The sequence below is a fragment of the Stegodyphus dumicola genome, chromosome 5 (genome assembly GCF_044657685.1).
Source record: "Stegodyphus dumicola isolate Sdum_Otavi_A_Nest chromosome 5, ASM4465768v1".
NCBI lineage: Eukaryota > Metazoa > Arthropoda > Arachnida > Araneae > Eresidae > Stegodyphus > Stegodyphus dumicola.
Window position 1 is genome coordinate 33,618,556 of NC_140772.1, and position 23,235 is coordinate 33,641,790.

At 31.4% G+C, this 23,235-nt stretch overlaps 1 protein-coding gene across 1 annotated transcript in view; it reads left to right on the top strand.

Annotated features, from left to right (window-relative positions):
• Nucleotides 1-5,195: 5,195 nt before the first annotated feature.
• The window catches only part of LOC118186668 (phospholipase D1-like), a 96,473-nt gene continuing 78,433 nt past the window's right edge, over nucleotides 5,196-23,235 (top strand). Inside the window, exons 1-5 of the mRNA XM_085817797.1 lie at nucleotides 5,196-5,321; nucleotides 11,008-11,134; nucleotides 12,707-12,845; nucleotides 17,594-17,711; nucleotides 21,347-21,412. Of these exons, the coding sequence (XP_085673923.1) occupies nucleotides 5,196-5,321; nucleotides 11,008-11,134; nucleotides 12,707-12,845; nucleotides 17,594-17,711; nucleotides 21,347-21,412 (576 nt within the window). The remainder of the gene's footprint in view (nucleotides 5,322-11,007; nucleotides 11,135-12,706; nucleotides 12,846-17,593; nucleotides 17,712-21,346; nucleotides 21,413-23,235) is intronic.

Below are 23,235 nucleotides of genomic sequence, written 5' to 3' on the forward strand. Positions count from 1 at the left end.
ATGTGGCATTATTTTATTCTGTTAATTGCGCACAGATATTAAAACTGAGGTACATAAATGAAAAAAAAATTACATTCCAAATTGCAGGAAAATCAATATTTTAATCAAGGCAAAAAAACTATGATAACCAAGTTTCTCATTTCTTACAGGCATAGCTTTGGAGTTAAGGGCTACGTACTCAAACCATAAAATTCAGTTCAACAGCAATATCGCAAAATAATTTTAAAATGAGCATATTTTTAGAATTTCCGATACGCAGTCTCGCGGGCTGGAGATAAAAATGTTTTTTTCTGTACAACGTTGCCATTATTCGCTTTGAAATCCTTGAGTTTGTTAATCACAAATCCGTTACAGTTTACAAAATATGAAATCGATAATAAAACAAATTCCAAATTTCAAATTTGGGCTTCCAGATGCCCATATTCGCATTAGGATTATGTTATTCAAAATTTGATGGCTCTAGGTACCGTTGTTTTATCACAAAGCGAGAAACATATATACATTAATGCAGATTCTTCATTATTTAATTTCTTCAAATATAATACAGGACGATAATATTCAGTGGCAACAGTTTGAAAAGTGAAACGGACATTCAGAGTGATTCGACGCAAAATCGCAAACGAAAACAATAGTCCTTCATGGACAAAGCCTTTTTGGACTTAAAAAAAAAAAAAAAAAAAAAAAAAAAATTGAAGGGTTTTAGATTTTAAATTACGGCCAAAGGGGCGCTCTTTTAAAGTTTTCTGCGTTACCTTTATTTATTAAATAATCGTGTTCTACGCACTCAAACCATAAAATTCAGTTCAACAGCAATATCGCAAATAAATTTAAAATGCGCATATCTTTAGAATTTCCAGTACAGAGACTCGCGCGTTGAAGATAACATTTATTCCCCCCGTACAGTGTTGCCATTGCTCCTTTGAAATCGTTTAGTTTTTTAATCAAAAATTCGTTGAAGTGTTACAAAATATGAAATCAATAATAAGATAAATTTCAAATTCAAATTAGGGCTTCCACATGCTCATATTCTATGGAAGATTATGTAATTCAAATTTTGATGGCTGTAAATACCATTGTTGTATCACAATGCGAGAAACATACATACATTCATGCAGATTTTTCATTATTTAATTTCTTTAAATATAATACAGGGCGATAATATTTGGTGGCAACAACTTGAAAAGTGATTCGTCGTTTATAGTTTTCAACGCAAAATGCCAAAACGAAATTAATAGTCCTTAAGGCCAAATTGCCCCTTTGGACTAATAAAAGAAGGAAAAGACTGAAAACTTTCAGATTTTACATTACGTCCAAACGTGTGTTTCTTTGACGTTTTGCGTGTTATCTTTATTAATTAAATATCATGTGCTTTGCACCTAAACCATAAATTAAATTCAACAGCAATATCGCAAAATAATTTTAAAATGATCTTACCTTTAGGATTTCCAATAGATAGTCTCGCATGCTGGAGATAATTTTTTTTTTTTTTTTTTTTTCCGTACAGTGATGCCATTGCTCGCTTTGAAATCGTTGAAACTCAACGATTTCAATCAAAAATTCGTTAAAGTGTCACAAAATATGAAATCGATAATTAAACAAATTCCAAATTTGGGCTTCTAGATGACCGTATTCGGTAGAAGATTACGTTATTCAAAATTTGGTGGTTCTAGATACCGTTGTTTTATTCCAGTGCGAGAAACATACATACGTTAATAGAGAGTCTTCATTATTTAATTTCTTTAAATTAACACAGGGCGATAATATTTTATGGCGACAATTAGAAAAGTGAACCGACATTTATAGTGAACCAACACAAAATGCTAAAACGAAATTAATTGTCTTTCAGGACAAATTATCCCTTTGGACTAATAAAATAAAATTTTAATCGCTATAAATGTCAATCAAGCTGAATGAAAGGAAAAGTTAATTAATTAAATTTCTGACTCGAATTGTTGTTCTGAACACAGAAGAACGTATTCTTTCACGAAAATTTTGTATTAATTGATTTCCTTACTTTAACCCTTTGCGCGCGCGATATTATTTTTATAATTTTTTTAACTAAAAATTCTAGAAATTGAATATTATGATCCTAGAGACAAATAATATATGAATTAAAAAAAATCTACTCTTGCCCATTGTTCTGTGGGTGGTGGTCGCACTGTGAAACCACCGCGCGTCTAGGACTTGAAACTTACCGAGGTAAGTAGGAAAAAAAAAACTTACCTTTCTCCGTGCGCGTTTCTAATAAATGACGAAATTTACGAATTTAAAACAAAATGCATGTAGGAATTGCATAATATATAATATATATTTTTTTACATTATTTTACAAAGTAAATTATCAGAAAAAATTTTAAAATAAACATTTATGTAATTTTTCTATAGCAGTGAAAGTACCTACATAATAAGGACGTTTGGCTACATGGATTAAAAAACTCAGTACTATAAGGATAAAAAAATCTGATGTGTACACCACATGACTTCCTTGTACGGAATATTAAATTATACGCATTTTTCTTGCATTTTATTTAAACTTATTAGATTGAATTAAACCTACTTCGTCGACAGCGCATAAACCACAATAGAATAAATGCATTCTTTAAAATTCACTTTGTTTACCATAGCGACACTCTGGCGCTAGGTTTACTTAACAGTATTATATTTCATTCATATTATAACTCAGAATGCACAAAATGTATATTATTTAAAGAATTAGCTAATCGTTGCCACATGTTCTATTCAAATACTATAATAAAGCTAGAACTATGTATAAAAGAAATTAAGCAAACAAAACAGAAAAGAAACAGTATTTCACAGACGATTGAGTATTTCTTATTTAATTAATTCAGTTCTTCGCGAGAAGGCAAATATACGGAAAAACTCAAAATATCTATATTAAAAATTACGAAGTAAATCTCAAACGCTTATTTCCTCGAAAAAATTCCAGAAAGAATTAAGCATGATTTAATTGGCAATAATAAATGAATGCGTTATCTTTGTTGTTGCGAAGCTAAGTTTCTCTAGATTGGCAACAAATCCACTAGTCTCCTGTTTCAAATGTAAACATCAATGGCCGGCATTAAAAACAGGCTTAGCGGCAATTAAACAACTTTAAAATTGCTGATAATTCTAAAAATATTGCAGACAGATTTACTAAAGGCATGAAAATCCTTAACCGGAAGATAAAAACAACATAACTCAATCATTTTTAAAGCAAAAAAGGTAGAATTTACAAACATATAAGAGTAAAGAAACTGAGATCACTGAGCCGGGTAATAGAGTGGATATATTTATATACGTTTGGTGCGGCCGATTGCAACAAAAATACGAGGTGCACATCTACATGTTATTGCAGTCCTACATACAAAATAGTAGCTGTACATGTGAATAACAGGAGTCACAAAAATGATAAAAGGTTTACACCATATAAACTATATAAAGGACGCAAGCCTAACATTACTTATCTTAAAAGATTTGGATGTGAAGCATATGTTCATATAAGACGAGAAAAACGTAGAAAGATGGATCTAAAAGCTAAAAAAAGAATTATGATAGGCTATAGCATGAAGCGAAAAGCATATAAAATTTATATCGCTGAACTAAATAAAATTCAAGAAGTGAGAGATGTAAAATTTGATGAACAGAAACTTGGATCTCCTTTACTAAAAGAAAATTATTTAAATTTCGATGAAAATCAAATATTAGAAGAACTTATTATTTTTTATAAGGAACAAACTAATGAAAATGTAAATAATTCAGAAATAACTAACAGATACTATAACGAAGATAATACAACAGATGAAGAAGCTGAGAAAATTTTGCCATCCAATAGTGATGATGAACACGATGATAACAATTCATTGGAAAAGCCAACCGAGTATCCGCAAATACGTAAATGAAGAACCTGGAAATGATAATCATGGAAATCCTGTACAGAAAAGACCAGCGCGAATTACGAAGCCCCCAGAAAAATTAAAATATTATGTAGTATACAATACAAATGAAGGATTACCTAAGACGTATGATGAAGCTATAGAATCTGCTGAAAGTGAATTCTGGCTACAAGCAATGACAGAAGAATTGAGTTCAATGGAGGCTAATGAAGTCTGAGAATTAGTTGAAAGACCCATCGATAAGAAAGTTATTAAAAACCGCTGGATATTCTCAAAAAGGGGTGAAAAGGGTAATTTAGAAACAATTTACAAAGCAAGACTAGTAGAAACCAGATTATCAAAGAAAAGGAATTGATTATGAAGATGGATTTAGCCCAGTAATGAGACTTGCAACCTTTAGAACATTACTATCGATTGCAGTTTACAAAAACTACAAAATAAGATTTTTCGATGTAAAAACTGCATATTTAAATGGATACTTGGATAAACCAATTTACATGGAACAACCACCTGGCTTTATATCAGATCCGAACAAAGTATATCTTGTAAACAAAAGTATATATGGATTATCCCAATCAGGAAAATGCTGGTATGATGAATTATGTAATGTTCTTAAAGAAAAGAATTTAACCAGACTAAAGTCAGATCCGTGTGTTTATATTTATAAAGATAAGATCAAATATTTTATCATAGCAGTATATGTGGATGACTTAATGGTGATTGGAAATTCAAATTCTGAGATAAATGACATCATCTCTCAACTATCTAAATCGTTCGCATTACGAGAAGTCACTCAAACACAAAAATTTTTAGGAATAGACATCCGGCAAGAATCTGGAAAACTTATACTCAGTCAAGAAAACTATATAACTAAAATCTTAAAAAACTTTGAAATGGATGAATGTAAACCTATCAAGACTCCAGGAATATTGGGTGAAAATCTTGATGACATAGCATCTTCACCACCTGTGTCGAAGACAAAATATCAAGAAACATTAGGTTCATTGATGTACTTAGCAACAGGCACAACGCCAGACTTAGCTTTTGCAGTAATTTGTCAAGATATAATCAAGATCCCAGAGAGAAACACTGGAAAGCTGTAAAGAGGATATTTAGATATATTAAAGGAACACAAAATACTTGTTTAGTGTATACTTCAGACAATGGGAAATTAAATGCTACATCAGATGCAAGTTGGTGTACCACTGAAGATGGAAAATCATTTGAAGGTTATTTCATTAAATTAGGCAAAAATTTCATAAATTGGAAGTGCAACAAACAAAGAATAGTTGCTCTATCTACAATGGAAGCTGAACTTTTAGCATTCTGCGAATGTGCATGTGAAGTTAAATGGTACATCTTTTTACTTGAAGAATTGGGTCAAGATGATCTAATTGACAAACCAATAGGAATTAAAACAGACTGTCAAGCATTAATTGATTGGATTAAAAAACCAAAACAAAGTAGCAGTTCAAGGCACATTAATAGAAAATATTTCTTTGTTAAGGATGAATATGAAATGAATCAAATCATTCCTCAGTTTGTATGTTCACAAAATCAAGAAGCGGATATTTTAACAAAGTATCTGCCTAGAGTGAAATTAAAAGATGAACTATTAAAGTATGGACATGACTGACTGATTAAAATTATATCTTTAAATACAAATAAGGGGGGAATTGATAGTATTTGTTTATAAAGCATAATTTTAAGTTTTAATATTTTGGCAACATTGAAATTAAATTGTAAAAAGAATGAGTTAAAAATGTATCTGGAAGAGATTTTTTTATTATTATGGTTTGGTAGAATGTGGTAAGATTTCTTATGTCTGATTTTCTTTAATAAAGTTTTCTTTTTGTATATTGCCATAATGTATTTTTGTTAGAAGTGGATGATTCTTTTGAGAATGTTATATATATGCCAATCTTAAATGACCAACAATCTGTAATTAAAAAAAAATAGCTTTTCATATAGTATTGATAAATATTTATTACGCATCATTGAGGGAAAAAAATTCATATAATAAATTCTCCTTAAAAATTTATTTGAAATTTAAGGTTAAAAATAACTGTGTAATTCACTGTAACAAAATCCATAAACCACATTTGGTGTTATTATCGCTCAAAAAAAGATGCAAAACGCGAAAATATGTAAATTCGTGTATATCTTAGAAAATTTTGAATAAAAATCTCTAATTTTTTGCAGGTATGCTTAGAAGTGCACCTACTTTAAGATGATCATGAAACTTTTATAGGTTATAATTAAAAATAGTTTAGAAAAATTTATAAAAATTATTTAAAAATACAAATTTTTAAAATAAATCATAAAAAATGGGTGAACTTTATTTGGAATGAACTTAAATTTCGAAATGCGAAAGGAAGAATCAAAAACGTTTCACAGAAAAGAGATATTAATAAATATATGCCAAATTCAATTAACATTGAGGGGCTAAAATTTTGAGAACTATTTTAAAAACTACTCGTGCAATTTTTACAAAACTTGGCAGTTTGGCCAATTTTTACAAAACTTGGCAGTCGTAGAATCGAAATATGTAAAAAAATTGGTATGTTATTTCAGAAAAAGTCCGATTTTGTGTCAAAATACCTATGTTAAAATAGTGCTATATATAAATCTAATATATATCCTAAGTCGCGCTTTCGAGACATGAATAACGCAATTTGAATTTCGTCGATCGCCCCAGTAGAACGGGAGCTATAGAACTGTCCTTTTTTTTTTTTTTTTTTTTTTCGCTGTGTATATAGTACATATAAAGACCGCAGATTTTTTTGCTAGTTCTTTTGCATTATTATTAACTTACCTTATTTTCATAAAGGTTTTTATTATTTACAACATTTAATTTGGCAACACAAGATGATCACTTGTATATGTTTCTTTTAAAAAATAACAAATCTGACTTTGTAATACTTTTTCTGAGAATTCTATTATCCATGAAAATGGAAAGTAAATGAATGGCTTCGAAATAATTATCAGTAAGCATGTCTAAAATTTATGTTAATTTAATATTTTCAATACAAATTATGATATTGATTTCTTACATATTCTTGTACACGTTTTCTGAATGTATGACTACTTATCGTGGAACTTTTGACGTTAACATTTAAGTAAAACAAACGTAAGATCTCATGTAATATACATATTATTAAATTTGAGGAAAACGAAAACTAAATAATTTATCGTCTATTAAGTCGGGTACTCCATTTAAGGACTTTTAATTATCTTTTTTTAAATCAAATTCGTACTTTTAGTCATCAAACAACGGTTTATTTTTTAGTTATATGAGCGTATATGCACTGTTTTCCCCAAAAAGGATTGCAAAATGGATTTAAAATGGTTCCAGAAAACAATTTTATTTTTGGCATCTGTACGTACGTACTTATCTATGTATCTCGCATAACTCAAGAACGAGTAGCCGTAGAACGTTGAAATTTTGTATATGGGACTTCTTTAATATGTAGTTATGCACCTCCCTTTTTGGTACCGTGCATTTTTTTCTTTAAGGGTGATTGAATTATGTGGTTTTTTATGTTCCAGTTTAGGTTTTTAAAGCCTTTAGTTAATCTGCATGGAATAGTTGCAAAACTATCAACAGTTTAAAAGTTGTTTAAATGATACTAAACCTAACGAAGCCTCCATTTATTTACATTTGAAACTCAGTAGAATAGAGAATTAAAATATTGAATACCTTCAATGTCTTTTTGCAGAGTGGGACCAAAAGTAAACTTTCAGTTTTGTGCACTGAAAAATCTGCCTTCTTGTCCGCTGGCAGTGCTTGTTTTGCCGTAGAAACTCTGATCTTAGTTATAAAAAAAATTTTTTTAACTGTTTTAACTGTATTTGATCTTTTATGTTTTTCTGTATTTTATAATTTTTAATGAAGTTATTTTGAGTTTTTATGTATTTTTGCTTTCCCGCGATTTGAGAACTAAATTAACTGTGTGAGAAATATATCTCTGAGAAATTCGAGGAAATAAGTTTAAATGAAATGTAGCCAAAAATGTGTATAACAAATATAATAAACCATGCAAGGAAGTCATGTGGTGTCCATATCAGATTTTTATATTTATGTTTATATTTGAAAATACTGATTTTTCATGAAAATATTTTGTTTTTTATGATTTTTCATTCGTATTTTCCATCAAAATAATTTTATCCTTCATTCTCTTCAATTACTCTGTAATGAACTTGAAACAAATGACCAATCTTCAACTCGTTTTTTCGGCTACTGGCAAATTTGCATCACTGAAAAAGACGGATCACTATAACTCACTTTTATCCATTAATAAATTGGAGTTTAATTCCTTCTTTTATTAAAAAAGTAAATTTTGCTGTATTTTTAAAATTTTTATTTAAATATTTAATTATTTCACATAGACTACCACAGATTAATAACATGTTTAATCAAACAATAGCTGAGTGAATAAGACAGCTTTACAAATTCCAACAGTGGTTTTCAATGTTTCATAGAATCCCCCGGATTCTTGTAACTCTTTTAAAGGTTCCGCAAGTTAAAATCAAGTTTTAGAAATTATGAATAAAGATTTTGAATTTTGTTCAAAAATATTTGAATACCGTGACAGTCGCAAAACTAAACACCTGAACTAATTAAGTAAGTAATTTTTGTTTATATCTTTTGTTACTGTTGCTTGTAACATGAAGTATTATCGTAATCTGGATTGATTTGTTCTTTATGAGTAAAAGTATAACGATTTTCTTCGCATTTATCTCACAATATCGATGTATTTTCAATGATCTCTTAGCATTTACTTTTCTACAGATGATAGGGGTTCCGTCAAAAAAAAAAAAAAAAAACTATAGTTTTGTGAGTTCCTTGAATGTGCACAATTTGAAAACCACTGCTGTACAGTGAGCCTCTGTATGATAATCACCCACAGTTCTAGATGATTTTAGTCTTCTGCTGTGGTTCTATTTAGATGGTGAGGTCTCTACCAAAAGAAATATAGTTTGAACTTCGTTGTTAAAATGGCTATCACGTTTGGTCGTTAGAATTAGCAAACTAATCGACTAATCTGTATTGCGCAGATTTCAAAAGTCGCGAAAAACTTATGTTGGTCACTTTACCAAGGAAGTATCACGTAGTTTTATGGGCTGCTCGAATCTACAAAGTTTGGAGACTACAGCTTATGATAATGTCTAAGAAAATTACCCAGAGTTCCACATGAATTTTGATCGTTTTTTGGAATTGTTGTACGATGCCGATATTGTTTAATGCTTACTTTCGGGCATGAAGTTGGTTTTAACGATTATTGAAGATTTTTGGTCCTTATTGGCTATAATCTTTCTTTTTTTTTAATATTTAATTAAAGCGCCGTATTTAATTGATTACCGCATTTAGTATTGTCACCAATACGTACGTATATGTTTCTGTAAAAGTCGTTAATCTCGTACAGTCAGCCTCAAGATTAGCTCCGATATTTACTTATGTTCTAAATAATGCTGGTCACTTTCAGAGATGGTCGCTTTAAAGAAGTAGTCGCATTAAAAAGATTCATTGTAGTTCGTCTTGATTCTTATTCGGATAAAGTGTTTTACTGCACATGTAGTAACCCAGTTTTCCTTAGAAAGATTAGTTTGGGCTTAGGTTATTTGAATATGGAAAAGCAAACGGGGCTATCTGCCTAAGAGGAAAGATGGCCTTCCTGGAGGAGTTTCTAAAGGTAATGGCTGGTATTCACCATGCATATGAAGAAGAGCATAATACCAGTCATGCAGCCAGTCCGCTCGCCTGTGATTAAACCAGGTCGAATTTCCAAAATTCAGAGGTTCTTAACCCCTCGGTCACTGGAGAGGCGGAACCATTTTCTATGATAGTGCTACAAATAGGCTGTTGAATATAATTTAACAGCCTCTATGAACAAAACTTTAACGAATACTCCCCATTAACTGCCACTTCTTGAAACAGCAGACCATCTAGTCCAGTGCCAGTGTGTCCAGTGCACTGCTATTTAGTGAACACTCTTTGAACAGCGGACAAAATCTTTATTCTATGAGCTGCCAGTAAGAGATTTGATTGTAACGCATATCTCCGATTTTAAGATGACATCGTTTCTAAGAAATATCTCATAATTTCAAATCCATCGGTAGAGAAAACGGTTTTGATTTTACGTAAATGAAATCAAATTTTGAACTAAATATATTAATTTTTTAATAGTCGACTATAATTTATTAACAACAATAGCACTCTTACTTAAATTATACGTAAAAATTTATTATTTCAGAACAATTAGTAATTTGGGGAGAATACACTGTGATTCCAGACCACTTTGGCTCTAAAGCGCAATTCATTTCACTTCACTAATGAAGTTTAAAATGGAAGGAAAGGAGCAAGGCTCTAATCAAATGCGAAACTTCTGTAGTGGCAACAATATTCTTAAGCTACATACTATTTAAAATGAACATAATTTCTGAGAATACAGGCACACAAACAAATAACAATATCCAAGAATCAGTATTTTGCACAAAATACTAAAATCTTTCTGAACCGAAGTGGTCGCTTTAAAAAGGGTTCACTATATTTTTATTAAAAGAATTTCTGTGAATTTCAAATAAGTTATTTAGATAAAAAGTACTTGCGAATTTCATATTTAGCTCTTTTAGAAACGCCTTTAAAGTCTCTTATTTCTAGTATCTTTCAGAATATACATTTAAAAATTATAACATTTTTGGTAGCTTACCTTTTTCCCCCAAGAAATCTTGTAATGAGATTGTACCCGTTAAATAAATTTACAATTACCGAGATTCTTTTAGTTTAATATCAATTTATAGGAAATCTGAATAAATGTAAGCAATTAGTCATTTTAGGAAAGTAAAATTTATAATATTTCAGTAAATTATAAATGTGTGCATTTCGAATTTATATATGAAACCTTTTCTTTAATTTTTCTTTTAGAGCAAAATTTAGAGCAAAATTTTATGTGCAGTAATTTTTATAATATGATTATGAATATCACCAATCGAAATTAAAATTTTTAGAAGCATAATGCTGAATGAAAATTTGTAACACCATTTTTGTTTACTGATCGATTTGTTCAAAGGTGAATGAATACTTAATTTTACTTTCTATTTCCTTATAATCATAGAATGTGAAAAAAACCTCTAAGATGGGTATCTTCAACCGCAAAAAGGAGATAAATTATGTTGAAGAAGAAGAAGGGCTTTTCGAAACACAAGAAGATTCATCCGACAGTGACATACCCGATTTAACAGGTCTGTTTATCTAATTTCAGAAACATGCTACTAAATCTCAATTTACTATTTTACTTTTCTTTTCCCTTATTATTTTATTTATTTATTTTTAACATCTGAGAAAATTTGTTAACACAAATGTTTATTAGGAAAGGCTGGTTCTTGATAAAACAGAGAGCTTTAACCTATACACGTTGCGTAAAATCAAATCTTTTATTCTTTTTCGAATTGTAAACGTACATTGCTCACCAATTTAAAAAAAATTTAATCCATCTGTTTATAAAATGCATTTCTTATCTCCCATTCTAATTTCTAACTTTTTTCCTCTTTATAATGGCAGTAACCTAACTTGCCTTTCATGCTTCATTGCGGAAACACAGGAATTTTATCACAAATTCAAATCTGCAGCAACTTGTGCCACAATGTCATCTGTTGCTGTGTCCACAAATTAGTGAACTTGCATGATAGCTATTAAGCACAAAATTCACGTAATCTTTATGCACTATCGTGCATGGAGTTCCTCAGCCAGTACCAGTTTCACATTGCACCTCATTGAAGTATTGCTTCGATTTATCAGTATCAGGTTGGACACTTTTGTATGTTTCATTTCTTGTCTACCGCTACTTATTTCTTTCACTGCACTTTCATTTCCCATGCTGAAGGCCCTACTCCATTTAGGATACAGCTTCGCGTAGGAGCTTCTCATCACATACATCCACTATTTCGTCCGTGAATTTGCGCTGCTAAGGCTCCATGCAAACGGTGGTATAAATGTCATAGAAGGTGTACAGTCATAAGGCATAAAATTCGGAAGTTTCGATTACAACTGCAATACAGGGTCTAAGAACGTAGCCAATTAGAGAAGCTAAATTTGCGCATGCATGGATATGCCTACAGCTTTCCTGCTCAATAAGTTTCGCACGTTCGCTCTGATTGGTCGACTGTTATACCAAGTTGGCATAAAGTTGGAAACTTCGAACTTTATGCCAAAACCCCAAAATCAGTTTTTGTGACGTAGCAAAGTTTGGTTACCCAGCAACGCAGCTCGACTTAAACCAGTTATGACATTTATACCACCGGTCTAGGAAAGGAGCCTAATTGTCCCTTTTTCCGAAGAAACCGTACAGTCCATTTTTGGCCATATGCATCATTCTTCATTGCACCACATATTGCCACGATCTTTTGCATCGCGCTTCACATTATGATTCACTACTGCTCTCATACTGGGATTAGGTGGACTATCTTAACATCTTACGGAAGAATGTTGAATTCATACCAGCATCTGAAACAAACACTGCCATATCATTCAACAGTTTGTTATACTGGAATAGTGCAAAATTCTTATCGTCATGAGTACAAATCATTATCGAAATAATAAGCTTAAGAAATATGTATATTTATTCACTCATTGTCTTTGTTTAGGCATAGACCATTTTCTGTGTTTATGCTCCTTTTAAGCAAAGTGTAAAATAATTTTAACTCCGTGTTTAATGTCTGAAAAAATGTGTGTGTGTTTGTAATAAATGTGGCATAAGCTTGAAATATAGCAAATGATTCAAAGTGATTTTTATATTTCAAATTTATTTTCTTTAGATGCGTCGCTTTCTCTTCCATACTCCAAAATAATTGACCAATGTGTGGCATTTGACGATCCTAATCTGAAAAGGCTGCTTCCTAGTTGCCATCTCCGTCTTACTGTTCAGGACGTGTACATGAAAGGAAAGAAGATCTGGTTAGGTTCTTCATCTATCTCTTAAATGTTGTTATAATAGATTTTGGGGATTATTTCAATCAGTTTTTCACTTCGGAATTTCCTACTGCATCTTGTGATTCTCCATTTTCATTGTTATATGCAAAGTATTACAGAACTAATGAAACAATTTTAAAAAAGGTTATAGAGCACACAAAAACAAAGTTTTAATCATAGAATGCACTGTCTCAAGTTTACTGTTTAAATATCGGAGGGCACTTTCCTTTTTCCACTTACACCGTCCTTACAAAGAATTTGTAAGAATATGTAAGGAACTCTCTTACAAAGAATTAAGAGAGTTCCTTACATATTCTTTAGTCCTTCTGAGGAAGGGGATTTCTTAAAAACGAACTTAGGTTTTTGAGACTGGACAAAATATTAGTTTGTTTTGCAGTCGGAACGATTGCTTTGAAAGGAGATATAAATATTCATTATGAAATTGAAATTTTGTATTTTATGAAATCTTTTCCGATACTATAATAATATTTTTTGCTCATCACTTAAAAATGCGTATGATATTGTTTAGGTATTTATTAGAATTGGAGCACGGAAGTTTCAAGTGGTTCCTGAAGAAACGATTTCGAGAGGCCTTGTACTTGCATCATCAGCTCCAAATGCTCAGAGCACTTTGGACAATACAGTTGCCGGAAATAAGGTAGGCATTTCATTTTATTTAGTCTTTTTTAACTTCTCTGTAATAACTACTACGGAACGAGTGAAATCGCAAAAGGATTAAAAAAAAAAAAAAAAAAGACACGCCGAAGAACTAATGCTAAAAGAACTCATAATGTGCAGGATTAGAGTTTCGAAGGTTAAATAGAATCTCCTTCAGCTGTAAGAGTGAAAATGCCAAAAAAAGAAACATGCTTACATGAAAAGAAAAGAGAGAAATTTGAGAATATTCTTACTAAATAATAGAAAACGAAGCCTATTAGTGCATTTATGTGGCATTACACAAGAGATACCATATACAATTTACATATAATTTAACTAATATATATTAATATTTTAGTTAAGTATAATTTAACTAAAATATTAAACTAATATTTTAGTATACGTAAATATAAATAATATTGACATTTACTGAAAATTCGTAGTCTTCTCCAATTATATTTATACATGTATGTAGGACGTGTATCAATTTTATTTAAATAATCGGTGATCAGTCCTGTTTTCTGTTTCTTCTTTCTTATATTCCATGGATGTTTACTTCAAACTTTCTCATAACAATACATCGAACTATTTTCAAGATCTGACACCTCTTGCACAACACTTTTTCTCTCAATTTATGGAAACCATAAATTCATCTTTTTGGGGAGATTTTAAAAATAGCATCAAACTAATATCAAATAAATTAGAATTTTTTATATATACTCATATGTCTTCAAATAATCTTACGTTTTAAAAGGAATTTTTTCAATCCTTTTCATTATTATTGTAAAATTTAATATAAATCTTTTACTATTATTTATGTAAACTCTGTATATCAAAAAATTAAACTAAAAATATTTAAACACAATTTCTACTACTAATAATAACAATTAATATTGAATTAATAGTTGAGGAATAAAATAGCTAGCTTTATATTTATTTACATTAATCACCGCTAGATGGCAGCACATATCTTTCCACCGGATAGATTAATGTGCAAAGAAAAATGAAAGAGATTTTAATTTTGTGATTTGGACTTAGTGATTTCATTCAAACTGAACTTTACCGTTTAAATATCCAGTTTGGAATTTTATATGACATGTTGTGAATTAACTTAAAAAGTGCTCATGTGTTTGTAGGAAATAATATTAATTACACGGTAGTCCTTTGAAGTATAAGATTTCTCGACTGATACAATATTACGCGCAGGGCTTAAAATGCGCCGGAGCTGGTTCTAAGACTTTTCAGCTTTCAAAATATAATTCTAGCCGGAGTGCACCAGAGCTAAGCTCCGGAGCTATAGTGTTCAGTATTAGTCTAGTTCATGTAACCGCGATTAGCTTTAATACATAATGCACGCTAATATAGAAGTATAAGTGCATTCTTATTGCTTTCTTTTAACTCAAATCACGGAATAAAATATTATAAACTTCTAGCCATTAAAATTACTACAGCATTAAGGCACATTCGAGGCATTTGCGTTGCGACAGTTCGTATCCAATGACAGACTCAGAATTTAAACAAAGAAAACAAGACTACAAATACCACTTCTACTATTGCGCAGCCCTTTTTTTTTTTTTTTCCTACTCCGCTTCCTGCTACTTAGGCATAGTGTTTAGCCTCTGTAATTAACGCCTGCTACTAGCTATTGTCCATTGCTCTGAAAATGTAAGATGTATAAAACTGTGGGGTGCATAGCGAACTATAAATGATATTGTGTGAAATCTGTTTATCCGTATCAAGGCTTGCTCTATTACAAAAATAAAACTATGTGTTTAAATCAACGGTAATGCCTGCGAGTTTCTTCTTCTATTACGCATTCCATTCCATCTGTATGCCACCCACAGTTATAATAATCTCGGCCATAATAAAAAAAAAATTAGTGTTTTCTCTCCCTCGCATTCTAAATTTATTGTTACAATTAATAGAGGTCGTCTACAGAATTTATTACATATTACATTTACTAATGGATTATTGAGTATATTATCTCCTTTGGGGATGTTAGTAGAATTTTAGTTGAATGAAGTAACTTGTAAGCATTTAAAAATTAAAGAAGAAACTTATAAGCATGTAAAAATGAAGCTTGAAAATTTTTAAAAAGAAGCATTAAATATGAATAATGAAAAATTAAAAATGGAAACATTTAACAATGAAAGTAATCAATGAACCCAGTAATTGTCGTCATTGATCGGAAATTGGTTGACTTTTCAAGGAGAATAAACCAACCTCCGATCCATTTACAATAATTAACAAATGCGAAGGTGTTTTGTCTTTTACTCAAGTAAGAATTATAATGCAAAACTGGAAGTTGAGTTGAATTTAAGTAGGTAGATTTTAAGTTAATATATTATATAGAATTCATTATAAATGTGGCATTTCCGTTTAGTTAATAATTTTTTTAAACGTGAGGTATTATTGTTAGGATGAGCAGTAGTAATTTTTTCTCACTTGAATAAAGTGTCTCCCGACACCCTTCCCGACAGTGTTAATTTAATGTAATCTATATAAACGTAATAAACAGGATGCAGTCTTTGCGAAAAATTATTAAAAGTTGAAAAGATATTTACAGAAAATAAGGTACATTAAAATGTATAAAATGAAATAAACATAATATACATAAATGGCCAGAAGATGATTTAAATAACTTAAGTGCTTGCTAGTGTTAGGATGGAGACATTTCCTTTACCGTCTTAGTACCCAGAATGGAATTTTGAATTCGAACCAAGATGAAGAGTGTAGGATGGACGAATGAGTTACGTCAGTCGGGGACTTTGAGAATCTAATTTTTGAACGTGGGAGGGAAGCGACTGTGGAACTCTCTTTCGAGTGCAAGAGGCGTCTGTTGAAATTTTGACTTACTTCCTACTGACCAGACAAAGGAAATTAATTAATTGCTAGCTTTAATTGTAGGAGCGGAAAGAGGAAAAAAGTACAAGTAATCTTCATTGCTCAGGAGCTATTAAGCAGTCTTAGAATAAGGATATAGGCTCATTTTTTTAGTAACATCAATGAAAAGAACGCCAGAAACAACGATTTTTACATTATATACAATTATTTCAGTAATTACATTATTTACAAATCCTTTAACTGATAGTCATCCAACATATACCGCCGTTTCAAGTTTAGGAATAAATTTTCATATCTCTATCAGCCAAATGATTTTACAGAGTAATTAACGCCTGCTCTTTTAAGACAATGATTAATAAAGCGATTAGGTACTTCATTATTTTTGAGAATTTTAATAAGTAGCAGAACTTCGCATTGTAGATTTATTGTATCTGTACAAATATTTTTAATGCGTTGTATTTGATTTAATTACTAATAATTATTACTAATAACTCTCTTGGAAATATTTGAAATCCAATTTATTAATTTGTAAGTATTGAAATTAAAGTCGCGTGTTTTGACAAACAGTAGGATCTTTTTGTAGTTAATAACTTGAAGATCAAGATAGTTGATTATATTTTGTGAATTATTACTTTTATAAAGAGTAAGGCATTCTGGACAAATCTGCGAAATTTCAATCTTGTTAAAATTATTAAATGTAATAAGATCATCTATATATCTGTAAGTATGTGCGTAGTAAATTAAATCTTGTTGTTGTAAATTTTTTTGGAAGGTAAATTCTTTGTTGAATAAAAATGTATTACAGATGGAAGCACTAGAGTGCGCGCCCATTGGGATACCTTGAACTTGCTTAAAAAGTTGATTTTAAAATTTAATGTAGTTATGAAAAATAGTGCATTTGAGGAAGGCTTTCCATTTATTAACGTCTATAATTGTGAGCTTAGCAGGAAACAGTTTAGGCAGATCCAGAAGGCTAGTATAGATTTCTTCTAATGGAAGAGAGGTATATAAGTTTTCAAAGTCATAGCAGTTAATGTTTGTATGTCGATAGGCTGAACGGTATTAATGACAGGAGCGTGATTTTGGATGATCCAGAAATATCGATGATTTTATACACACACATATATATATATATATTAATATTCAAAGATAAACTTCTTGAGATATTGTACATTAATGAAGCTTTCAGATTTCAATTTTTCTGTTTCTTTTTTACTTTTTTTCAACCATAGTTTGGAGACCGATGTTACAACTCGTCGTCCTTCCGTAATTCTAAAATCTACGAAGATCCCAAAATTGCCTAAACTTCCTCTGTCAAAACAAATGAAAAGTGACACTGTGCAGAGAATGGTAAGAAGGTTCAAGCACATAAGCGATGCAGAAATAATTTAAGAATAATATTGCTGTTTATATGAATGCCATTGGCATATGGACCATCGGAGTCAGGTCCATATGCAATGAAATAGGCTTATGGAGTATACTTTAAGACGGCATATTAAGCGGTTAGGTAGATTTTAAATAGGAAAAAAATGAATTTTTTAAATTCTTTTATATTAAAAAATCTGAATGTTTTCCCCCGAGTATTGCAAAATAAACCGCTAGGAAAATTTCCCTGTAGAAGCAAAATTATGGTAAAAAACAGTTCTAAACTTTCGCCGTGTAAAGTGCAAGACAGCTTATTTTACATTTACAATCGGGGACCGCCCATTTTTGGAGTATTGTTTAAATGACTATTTGGTTTAGAGTAAAAACACCTGCTGTTTAAACTGTAGTGATTATTTCACTAAAGTTTAAAATTCTTTGGATTATATGATATATGTTTAAAGGTTAAATTTTAATTTATTTTTTTCACTGAAGTATTTAATTTTTTTCGCACTCAGTTTCAATTCTTTAAACAAAATAGAATTCTCTTTATTTAAGGTACACGATTCTAATTAGAATTTATTTTTTTCCCTTGCTTTTGGGAAGGGCCAGAATTTTTAGGTGAACTATTATAATTAAAATACGTTGAAATGGTACATGGGCTAATTCTGGATACAGAAAAGCAAGAATTTTTGTAGAAGAGAGATTTAGATTGATTTCAATCTTCCTTTCCCCTGAAGAAGTGGCGCTGAATTTGATTGAATTCCTCTTCTCTTGTGTCCTTTTTTCTTTAAATTTCATTAAAAATTTTTTTTGAATTGGGGTACTGATTGTTTTAAAAGTTTTGTTTTTTACGTTTATTAAATTCTTTGTTGCATTTATAGGATTATTTAAAATTAATTAATTATGAATTTCAAAAGTTTTGGGCTTTGTGAAACATTAGTTCTAAATTTCCTACTTTATATGTATATATATTGTTTTGCAGCCGATTGCAACCAAATAGAGAGGTGCACATCTACATGTCATAGCAGTCCTATATACAAATTTCAGCGTTCTGAGGCTACTCGTTTTTGAGTTATGCGAGATATCTCGCATAACGTACTACGTCTGTACAGACGTATGTACACACGTACGTACAGGCGTCACGAAAAAAATCTCTTCCGAATGAATTTTAAATCCTTTCTGCATCGAGTTTTGGGAAAAAGAGTTCTTAAAAACTTTTAAATTGTTGATAATTCCACAGTTATTGCATGCAGGTTAACTAAAAACATAAAAATCTTAACCAGAACAACATAATACAATCATTTTTAAAGAAAAAAAGGCACACTTTACAAACATATAGGAATAAAGAGACTGAGCTCACTGAGCCGAGTAACAGAGTGAATATATATGAATATATATATTTGGGGCGGTCGATTGCACCCAAAATGCGAGGTGCACATCTACATGTTATAGCAGTTCTATGTACAAAATTTCAACGTTCTGAGGCTACTCGTTTTTGAGTCGTGCGAGATACAGAATGATCTCGCACGACATGATTCTGTACTCGTGAGGATGTACAGAAGCTACGAAAAAGATCTCTTCAGAATTCATTTTAAATCAGTTTTATAATTTTTTTTTTTTTGGGGGTGGGGAAAGAATCCTTTAATCTGTCCTTACGTACAGATGTAACGCAAAAACATCGTTAAATTGCATTCGATAGCTCTCAAAATGGATATTTTCGTTGAAATATGATACCCGAAAATTTTTGCGATTACAATGCTTCGTTTACTTCGCACAAGGAAGTAAAAATCATTTCCTTGTTAAAGCAGCCACCGCACTACACTCTCACGACCTTTGAATTTGCACATTGCAGAATGGGTAATTCAGTTTCCAGTTTTAGCAACTAGGGCCGGTGACAGCTTCAGCAAGGAAGTAACGTGAAAAATATTTTCGAAATCTCTTGATGTCGCAAAACAAGTATTCACTGGCTTTGGTTTCGAAGCCAGTCCTGTCTTAGGTCTTAGATGACCGTTTATTCTTAAATAATGCACCAAAACAGTGGCGCTAAAACTGCATAGCTTTCCTCCCTTTTGTGGTTACCCAGCGAACCTAGTCAGGCGAAAATGTATGTGACATACAAAGAAAGACAACATCAAATAGGCCTCTAGCATATGTAAATGAGAAATACTTACAGAGTTCTTAAGTAGATTTATGTGATCACCTCAGTTTGCATACATTAAAGCACTTTATTTTCTGAAATCCGAATTTAGACATACGGCAATGTGACACCCAAGTTCGAGACAGATGGAAAAGAAAACAGCGAGACGCCGGGCATGTGTTTCTTACACGAACCATTTTGAGCTACTTTCCACCCCAATTACTTAACTATTAGACCTACAAACTTGCAATTTTGTATGTCTAATAGAGCCCCGTTTACAATAGTCTAATAGTGCACCGTGTCTAATAGAGCACCGTTACCTTGAACACCGTTTACACCGTTATGGAAAATGTAGAAATTGCTAATAAAAAGATAGCAATGCAGCGTAAATGCAACATTTCCACCATTATGGAAAATGTAGAAATTGCTAATAAAAAGATACCAATGCAGCGTAAATGCAACATTTCCACCGTTTTGGAAAATGTAGAAATTGCTAATAAAAAGATACCAATGCAGCGTAAATGCAACATTTCCACCGTTTTGGAAAATGTAGAAATTGCTAATAAAAAGATACCAATGCAGCGTAAATGCAATATTTCCGCCGTTATGGAAAATGTAGAAATTGCTAATAAAAAGAAACCAGTGCAGCGTAAACGCAAGGGGAAAAAAAAAAACTAAAGATCACGTATTTGTTTAGACGCTTTTTCACTTAAGCTTTATAAATAAGAATATAACCTTTAATTTAGCTTTTCAAAAATTAATAATATCATAACAACAACATAGTCTAAATAAGAATATAACCTTTAATTAATGATATCATAATAACAACGTACATAAATGTGAAAAAGGGGCCAAGTTCGGGAAAAACGACTTTCGGTGTAGATTCAGTGTAGACGGTGGGCGGGCAAGTTTTATTCCAGTTCCTTTAATCATAGCTGTAAAAATGCACAACATTCTTCAATTCATTTAAAAAAAAACTGTTTGTTACTTTCTTTGATATCGGATTTCTAACTTCTAACTGTAGAAGTCACATTTTTTTAATGTACTTTATTGATAAGTAAAATTGCCACTTTAGAAATCTGATGTCAAAAAAGTAATAAAATGTTTTTTAAATGAATTTCCTATAGTTATGATTAAAGATCTACTGTGCAATTTGCCATGCGTTAGATCTCAACTGTTTTGTCGGTGATATCGACTGCACCGAACCTCGTTTCTCCCGAACTTGGCCCCTTTTTCACATTTATGTTGTTGTATCTTCTGGGTAAATATTGCTCAAGTTAATTTGCACTGTAAATACCATAATATGTTTAATTGTTGGATGATGTGCTAAAAAATTTTCGGATATTATTTGTTCAGGTTAAGTTTTCATAAAGTCATTAAAGTTTTCATGGAACAGACTGAAATGAAGTACAAATGCTCTACTAAAGTATTTCAAATTGAAATGAAGCTTTCTTTCTTTTCTTTTCTTTTCTTTTTTCTTTAGGCTGCTATGGAGAATTACTTAAAGAGCCTTCTTAAAATTCCTTGTTTCAGAAATGCCCAGGATACTGTAAGTACATGGTTTTCTGGTACGCACTCTATTTAAAATGATACATAGTGCTTAAATATCGGTATAACTAAAGACGATAAAGCGCAAAATGTTGAAACACCCAAAATTATTCTTATGAGCTTAACATATTTTTCTACCCATGTAAAGTTATACAAACTGGTGGTATTAAAGTACCGTTTAACTCAGAGGCTGCCAAGTTCTACACATACGAGGAGCAATTCAAGATGCATGTTAAATCCATGGACAGCACAATAAGTTTAGTCAGCATCAAAAACTATAGCATAAAATAATATTTAATGTATACATATTTATTATGTCCTGATTTCCACAGGTTAATTATTTACCCAAAATACAAATCAACACTAATCATGTTCTTAGAAATTTCTCAATGAAGTTTTTGGACAAATAATTCTTTAATGCCTTTCATAATTAAACCGAATTAAGTCTTTTTTTAATTGAGAATTTCATTGAGCTTAGAAAATTTAAAAATAAATTGTTATTCATGTTAAATTTAAACTTTAAATTCTAAGTGGTATTCTACCCATTAATATTGAAATGTTGAGCAATATTGCTCAACGATGCAAAGGAAAGCATTTGAGGGCAATCCTCTTCAAATTTTCTTGACAGCAGCTTTCGACTTTCTTCTTTGCTGCATCCTTTTAACAGAAATCCTATCCAGTTATTGGCCATTCCGGTGCTATTCTTGAAGAGTATAAATTAATTTCTTTTATATATGGAAGTAAGAAGAATGAGAAGGTTGGTCTTGCTTTTGTTGTTTATGAAGATAAACAAGAAAGATAGTTCAAGCAGTACACAGTTAGTGACGAGTGCTCTGTTTTTCAGGCCGAGTTGCTATGCTTAAAACTTGCTATAAAATGGATTCCAAATTCTTGCGCGCCCACCAGCGGCCGAGCGGTAAAGTCGCTGAACACTGGTAGTTCGGTCCGAGGTTCGAATCCCGCGAACGGGCTGGCTGCATGGGCGTTTTCGTGGTTTTCCCCATGTGTAACGTGTATACGGGCCAGTTTCCCTTAGAAAGTCCTCCACGAAGGCATCCCTTCTCTTAGGCAGATAGCCCTAGCGTGCTTTGCCATAATTAAATACACACACACAAAATTCTTGCAGCAGTTTGAGATCAATACTCGTTTTAATATGTAGTGATTTTCATTCTTCGCTACAATTATTAGAGAAAATTAGTGTTTCAGAAAAGCTTGCTGTTGAAATTCAGGTTATTATTAAGATTTGCAAGCTCTTTGGTAGCGAAATTTGTTTTGGTTACGTTTGGGGACACTGTTGTTCTATCTAAGCTAACCCCGAGACTTCATATTAATCTAGATCTCCGTGTTCCTGTTTCTCACTGGAAGCGGTTTTACAGAAACCATGCTATCTGTATTTGAAACAGAGAATGCTTCACCGAAAGCACAATGGATCAAGAAGTTTTCCCCTAGAATTTTCACAGAATAAAAGTTTATCAGTTTTTAACAGATTTTAAAGTAACTTAATTTTTGACTGGACATGGCAATTTAAAGCGATCTGGACTTGCTTCAAGTGTTTTGTGCAGTTGCGGTAGCGGCGATGAAGACGTTAAATATATGTTTCTTGAATGCGTTCGTCATGTACAGCAGAGGATGATATTTCAGGCAGCTTTGAAACACCTGTCTGTATCTTGGTCGCCATTTTTTTTTTTTTTTTTCTGAACTTTTTCTAGCTAAAGATACAAGTTGTGTCTTTCGGAACTTCATTCTCAAATTGGGTTATTGAGTTCTCTTTATTTTATTATTTTTTTTCTTTTACTTATCCTTTTTAATAATTTTTTCCCATTT